General features: G+C 44.7%; 1 protein-coding gene across 1 annotated transcript in view; it reads left to right on the forward strand.

The window, feature by feature from the left end:
• The window catches only part of dhrs12 (dehydrogenase/reductase (SDR family) member 12), a 16237-nt gene extending 11187 nt beyond the window's left edge, over nucleotides 1–5050 (forward strand). Inside the window, exons 6-10 of the mRNA XM_042084370.1 lie at nucleotides 784–845; nucleotides 1485–1589; nucleotides 3700–3790; nucleotides 4442–4579; nucleotides 4824–5050. Of these exons, the coding sequence (XP_041940304.1) occupies nucleotides 784–845; nucleotides 1485–1589; nucleotides 3700–3790; nucleotides 4442–4579; nucleotides 4824–4942 (515 nt within the window). The 3' untranslated portion in view covers nucleotides 4943–5050. The remainder of the gene's footprint in view (nucleotides 1–783; nucleotides 846–1484; nucleotides 1590–3699; nucleotides 3791–4441; nucleotides 4580–4823) is intronic.
• The last annotated feature ends 2450 nt before the right edge of the window (nucleotides 5051–7500 follow it).

The raw sequence follows: 7500 nt of genomic DNA on the forward strand, positions 1-7500 counted from the left end.
AGTTCATTTGTAGATGCACTTGACTTCTTCTGTTTCTTATACAGTGATAGAGAATGTCATAGACTTACTGGGTCCCGGCATGTTTTCAAAACTACTGTCAGTACTTACTGGGTCCCGGCATGTTCTTAAAGCTACTGTCAGTACCATCTCTATTGCAGGGACCCTGAAAATATCATACAATTGTTTTGCAATCAAAGTCAGTGATTTTTTTTATTTATTTTTTTGGCCTGCTGCTGCCATCAGTACTTTCCACTGCACATTCAGTACAAGCCGTGACGACAATGTTAACTAAATGTTTGTTTGTATGTTTGTTCTGACTGAAAATAACACTGCCACATGCCAAAAGGTTTTAAGAGAATGTGGTAGAAACATGGAATCAGAAAAAAAGCGTTTTCATATTTTTTAATTTTTTATGAAAGAGTCGAGACCTCCACCCATCAAAAGCACAAGGCCAGAGTGATACCAAAGAGTCGTTACTGCCTCAAAACCTAGATTGCTGCTGGAAAGGTGTGGTGTGGGTACTAATAAAGCGTTCGCACACCCTAGCATATGCCTGTTGTAAATGGAATATTGGGTCATGAAAACACCTTAAACGGAATATACACACACACACACGCACACACACACACACGCACACACACACGCACACACACACACACGCACACACACATGCACACACATACATATACATATACACACACACACAGACACAAACACACACAGATTTCAATGTGTTTGATGTGTGTGTGTGTGTGTGTGTTTGATCCTGTGTGTGGGTGCTAGGTACATACATCATGACAACAGCGTTAATCCCTGCCCTGAAGCAGTCGCCGGACCCACGCGTGGTGAGTTTGTGTTTGTGTTTGTGTGTGTGTGTGTGTGTGTGTGTCTGTCTGTCTGTCTGTCTGTCTGTGTGCTTACTGACTTTGTGTGTGTCTGTGTGCTTACTGACTGTGTGTGTGCGTGTGTGTGTGTGCGCATGTCTATATGCTTACTGACTGTGTGTGTGCGTGTGTATGTGTGTGTGTGTGTGTGTGTGTGCGCATGTGCATGTCGGGGCAGTCGTGGCCCACTGGTTAGCACTCTGGACTTGTAACCGGAGGGTTGCCGGTTCGAGCCCCGACCAGTGGGCCGCGGCTGAAGTGCCCTTGAGCAAGGCACCTAACCCCTCACTGCTCCCCGAGCGCCGCTGTTGATGCAGGCAGCTCACTGCGCCGGGATTAGTGTGTACTTCACCTCACTGTGTGTTCACTGTGTGCTGAGTGTGTTTCACTAATTCACCGATTGGGTTAAATGCAGAGACCAAATTTCCCTCACGGGATCAAAAAAGTATATATACTATACTATACTTATATGCTTACTGACTGTGTGTGTGTGTGTGTGTGTGCTTACTGACTGTGTGTGTGTGCGCATGTCTGTATGCTTACTGACTATGTGCTTACTGACTGTGTGTGTGTCTGTGTGCTTACTGACTGTGTGTGTAGGTGACTGTGTCTTCTGGTGGGATGCTGGTTCAGAAGCTTAATGTGGAGGATCTGCAGTTTGAGAAAGGATCGTTTGATGGGACCATGGCTTACGCCCAGAACAAGGTACACACACACAAACACACCCCGCTGTGGAGTTTTATTAAGTTGAGGAGCTCCTGAATGTCTAAGCGTTTAGATCCCAGGTCCCTTTTAACTAAGACCAAGAAGAGAGAACACATCACCCCTGTGTTAGCTGAACTGCACTGGCTCCCTGTTTCCTATAGAATTGATTTTAAGGTTATGTTAATTACTTACAAAGCTCTGAATGGCATTGCACCTTCAAATATCTCTGAGCTTTTAATATCTTATCAACCACAAAGGAAACTTAGATCATCCAATTCTAATCTTTTAATCGTACCCAAAGTGCTCCACAAACAAAGTGGAGAAGCTGCTTTTATCCATTATGCCCCCAAACTATGGAACACCCTGCCTCTGTACATCAAGCAGGCGAGTTCAGTGGATATCAGTCTTTAGTTAACTCATTTGATCTTGTAGACCAGTGTTTTTCGACCTTTTTTGTGCCACGGCACACTTTTCACACTTAAAATGTCCCACGGCACACTAACATCCTGTGTGAAGAAAAAATAAACATACCATAGCCTAAAATTTCAAATAATACACAGATATGGCCTTATTATGGCTTCTATGCAGGACCTGCTCAATAAAACAAGCGCCCTCTGTTTCATTTGTAGGTGACTATATCTAAATTAATTGTTGTTATGAACTTGATATGTGATGATTCTGTGAATACTGGATATGGGGCCCCCGTTGTACAATGCCTGCATGCCACAATGTGCAATCATACAATCAATGAGAGCATGTGGTTATAAATTCTTTGATGCAACAGTTGCTTTTCTGGACCAGTGAGTGACATTTGGGTAATTTTCTGCGGCACACCTGATGATCTCTCACGGCACACTAGTGTGCCCCGGCACAGTGGTTGAAAAACACTGTTGTAGACTACTGTTACGGCCAGCTCGTGAACAGACCGCAACATAAAGAGAGACAACAACAGTTTCAAATTTAACCATTTATTAACTGTGTAGAGGACTATCAAAGTGCCTGCAGGAAAGGAGGGAAAAAGTGCCTACCGAGAGAGAGAGAGAACCCCTTTCATAGCCCCACCCAATACAGGTGCACCTAATAATGTAATTAGCCTAAGCAGGCCCAGCCCAGCCCCTGCACTGACACGCCAGGACCTGCAGGGGGCACAGGGGGTCGTAACACTACTTTTACAGATTATGCTACATTTGACTGCTGCCAGCCAGAAGCAGATGGGCTCCCCCTATTAAGTCAGGTTCTGCTCAAGGTTTCTTCCTGGAATATGGGAGATTTTCCTTGCCACAGTTGCCATATGGTGTGCTTTTAGGGGCTTAAGGGTTAAGGCTGTCAGTCTTTTGGTCGTGGTGTTCCTTAAAGGAGAATTCCGGTGTGATATTGACCTAAAGTGTATTGAAACATGATACCGAGTGTGAACGTATGTCTCATAGCCCATCTCGGCTTGTCCCCTGCACTCCAAAATCTGGCGCTAGTTAGCCGATGCTACCAACAGCTTTTTCAATGGTGGTGCTTCGGCATCGGGCTAGCCATGCAAATAAATCACTGTTTTACACCCATTTACGAGGCTCAATGTATCTCCACACTTCATTGGTAGACTTCCGAGGGCCTTGACATTTAAAACGAGACATTGAGAACTTTGAAAAAGCACTGGTAGTTTACTTACAAGACGATTTATACAGACAGTATCTTCACGAAGTTTAGCGTTTGCATCCATCTTGAATTTAGTCAAGATAAGTCGAGCGACGAGTAAGAATGAACAGGTATGATCAGATTCCAAAAATAATTCAGTGGAAATGCATGGATTCCAGTTGCTGCTACTGGAAGAAACTGGAATCCATGCATTTCCACTGAATTATTTTTGGAATCTGATCCCTTATCATACCTGTTCATTTCTCTATTCAAATGCTCCAAATGTAAAGCCCTTTGCACTGCATTCTGTGTATGAGAGATGCTAAGGATCCTTTAAGGCTTTGAGGGTTCATGATGTTGTTGTTGTTGATGATGATGATGATGTTGTTGTTGTTGTTGTTGTTGTTGTTGTTGTTGATGATGATGATGTTTGTGTTGATGTTGTTGTTGATGTTGTTCTTGTTGAATTTGTTTGTTGTTTCAGAGGCAGCAGGTTACTCTCACAGAGCGCTGGGCTCAGCAGCATAAAGAGATCCACTTCTCCTCTATGCATCCTGGCTGGGCCGACACCCCAGGTGTGTGTGTGTGTGTGTGTGTGTGTGTGTGTGTGTGTGTGTATCTGGACATATTTGTATGTGTGAGTGAGTGTGTGTGTGTGTATGCATGTAAGTGTGTATCTGGACATATTTGTGTGTGTGTGTGATCAGTGATTAAAGCGATGGTTCGGAGTAATTTCACTCTAGGGTCCTTTGCACCATGACCCCGAGCCAAACACCCTCCCGGAACCTGTTTTCCCTTGGTCGAACCCTGGTCGAGTAGCGCTGTCAGAAACTAATGAGTTTCTGCAGTCGTAATGGAACCAACTTAGTATCTCGTAAATGACCCCACTAATAATGCCCAGAATGGTACAAAACTTCTACAGTAGTACAACTATGTTCTTTACTCATAAAACGAGGCATTGGAAAGTTTGTAAGTACACCAGGAGTTTATTTAAATTACACTTGCCTGATGGATTCTACTCTCTACTGCTATCTACCGCTGCGCAAGGGAAAACAGGTTCTGGGAGGGTGTTTGGCTCGGGGTCATGGTGCAAAGGACCCTAGGGTGAAATTACTCCGAACCATCGCTTTAATCATTTTGTGTAGCAGCAGAGCCAGTACTGTGTGATGACCTCACAGATGTTTGTGACCCTGTGTGTGTGTGTGTGTGCGTGTGTGTGTGTGTAGCGGTGCGCTCCTCGATGCCTGATTTCCACGCTAAGATGAAGGACCGTCTCCGCTCTGAGGCTCAGGGAGCCGACACCATCACCTGGCTCTGCGCTAGCCACGCCGCCACCAAACAACCCAGTGGAGCCTTCTACCAGGGTACGTCTGTGTGTGTGTGTGTGTCTGTCTGTGTCTGTCTGTCTGTGTCTGTGTCTGTGTGTGTGTGTGTGTGTGTGTGTGTGTGTGTGTGTGTGTGTGTGTGTGTGTGTCTGTGTGTGTGTGTGTGTTGCAGACTGTAAGGCGGTGAACACACACCTACCGCTGGATTTGTATACATGTATGTTTGTGTAATAACCCTGTATGTGTGTGTGTGTGTGTGTGTGTGTGTGTGTGTGTGCTGCAGACCGTAAGGCGGTGAACACACACCTACCGCTGGCCTCCACCAGGGCCTCTGCTGCAGAGGAGGAGCGACTGCTGACCCAGCTGGACACACTGGCCCTCAAGTTCAAGCCCTCTACATGATACACACACACACACACACACACACACAGCCCTCCACATGATACACACACACACACACACACACACACACACAGCCCTCCACATGATACACACACACACACACACACACAGCCCTCCACATGATACACACACACACACACACACACACACACACACACACAGCCCTCCACATGATACACACACACACACACACACACAGCCCTCCACATGACACACACACACACACACACACACACACACACACACACACAGCCCTCCACATGATACACACACACACAGAGACACACACAGCCACACACAGCCCTCCACATGATACACACACACACACACACACAGCCCTCCACATGACACACACACACACACACACATATCCCTCCACATGATACACACACACACACACACACACGCACAGCCCTCCACATGATACACACACACACACACATGTTAACCTGACTGACAGTTTTTAGTGTGTGTATTATAATTAATAATATTTATGTTTACAGTCTAAAATTGTCTCCTTTTTATGGTTGTATTAAACATGTACACTCTCAACACGACTTGTGTTTATGTATGTATGTATGTATGTATGTATGTATGTATGTATGTATGTGTGAGTGAGTGTGCGTGTGTGAGAGTGAGTGTGTGAGGGTGAGTGAGTGTGTGTGAGAGTGTGTGCACCCAACTCAGAGCCCTACAGAGACCCTACATCATCTTAGTGTTGACCTACAGAGACCCTACATCGTCTTAGTGTTGACCTAGAGAGACCCTACATCATCTTAGTGTTGACCTACAGAGACCCTACATCATCTAGTGTTGACCTGGACCCTACACTCTCAGGGCAAATATAGGAGCCTTTTCTAAGAATGGCCTGTTCTGTTCTAAAATTTAAATCTGCTGGATCCCAAATACCTCTTGGTTATGAGTAGCATAAGCTATGGCATTAGTCATGAACTTTAATACCTCTTGGTTATGAGTAGCATAAGCTGCTATGGCATTAGTCATGAACTTTAATACCTCTTGGTTATGAGTAGCATAAGCTGCTATGGCATTAGTCATGAACTTGATTTATCTAAAGTATAAATGTATACGGACATTGAGCCTGTTGCTACGGTATTGAGCCTGTTGCTGCGGTATTGAGCCTGTTGCTATGGTATTGAGCCTGTTGCTACAGTATTGAGCCTGTTGCTACGGTATTGCTACCGTATAAGTGTGTTGCTACAGTATAAGGACATTGAGCCTGTTGCTATAGTATACGGACATTGAGCCTGTTGCTACAGTATTGAGGCTGTTGTTACTGTATAAGGACATTGAGCCTGTTGCTACAGTATTGAGCCTGTTGCTATGGTATTGAGCCTGTTGCTATAGTATTGAGCCTGTTGCTACGGTATTGAGCCTGTTGCTATAGTATACGGACATTGAGCCTGTTGCTACAGTATTAAGCCTGTTGCTATAGTATTGAGTCTTTTGCTACAGTATTGAGCCTGTTGCTACGGTATAGAGCCTGTTGCTACAGTATAAGGACATTGAGCCTCTTGCTACGGTATTGAGCCTGTTGCTACGGTATTAAGCGTGTTACATTACATTACATTACATTACATTTAGCAGACACTTCTTGACCAAAGTGACTTACATATGTCAGCTATATTACAAGGGATCACATTGTCCCCGGAGCAACTTGGGGTTAAGTGCCTTGCTCAAGGGCACAACGGTGGAAGCCGGGAATTGAACCGACAACTTTCAGGCTACTGCACGCTAGCCCAGCTCCTTAACCACTACACTACCACTGCCCACACACTTTTGCTACGGTATTAAGCGTGTTGCTACGGTATAAGGACATTGAGCCTGTTGCTACTGTATAAGGATATTGAGCCTGTTGCTATAGTATACGGACATTGAGCCTGTTGCTACAGTATTGAGGCTGTTGCTACTGTATAAGGACATTGAGCCTGTTGCTATAGTATTGAGGCTGTTGCTATAGTATATGGACATTGAGCCTGTTGCTACAGTATAAGGACATTGAGCCTGTTTCTATAGTATTGAGCCTGTTGCTATAGTATCCGGACATTGAGGCTGTTGCTACGGTATTGAGCCTGTTGCTACTGAAAGTGTTGTGAATCAGCCTCATTTCTGTAAATGTACATACTGCGTACTTCTTATGGTCATCTGTGATTTTTTGTACCCATGTGTACCCTGTGTGTGTCTTTGGTCTTTATGCAGTGTATCTATTGTTTATCCTTGAATGATTAGAATTCAATGAAAGCCTGTCTAGATGCCTTTTGCCTATCACCAGGTGTGAAATGTTAATGTTTGTAGAACAGCATGTGTCCAGGCCTCTGAAGGACTTCCCAGGAAAGGGGGTAGTTTTAATTAAAAGACAATAGAAGCTGGTCAGACTTGACGTCACCCAAAAGGCCACATCCCCCACACACCACACCTTTACCTTGCATATTCATACTAGTAGGTCACTCCTTCTCTTTGTGTGTAACTTTAAATATGGTAGACTGTTTCTGTATAGGCAGAGAAGTCAGAGAATACTGAGATACTGGTGAAATCCATGA

Source organism: Alosa sapidissima, chromosome 2, assembly GCF_018492685.1.
Source record: "Alosa sapidissima isolate fAloSap1 chromosome 2, fAloSap1.pri, whole genome shotgun sequence".
Classification (NCBI taxonomy): Eukaryota; Metazoa; Chordata; class Actinopteri; order Clupeiformes; family Clupeidae; genus Alosa; species Alosa sapidissima.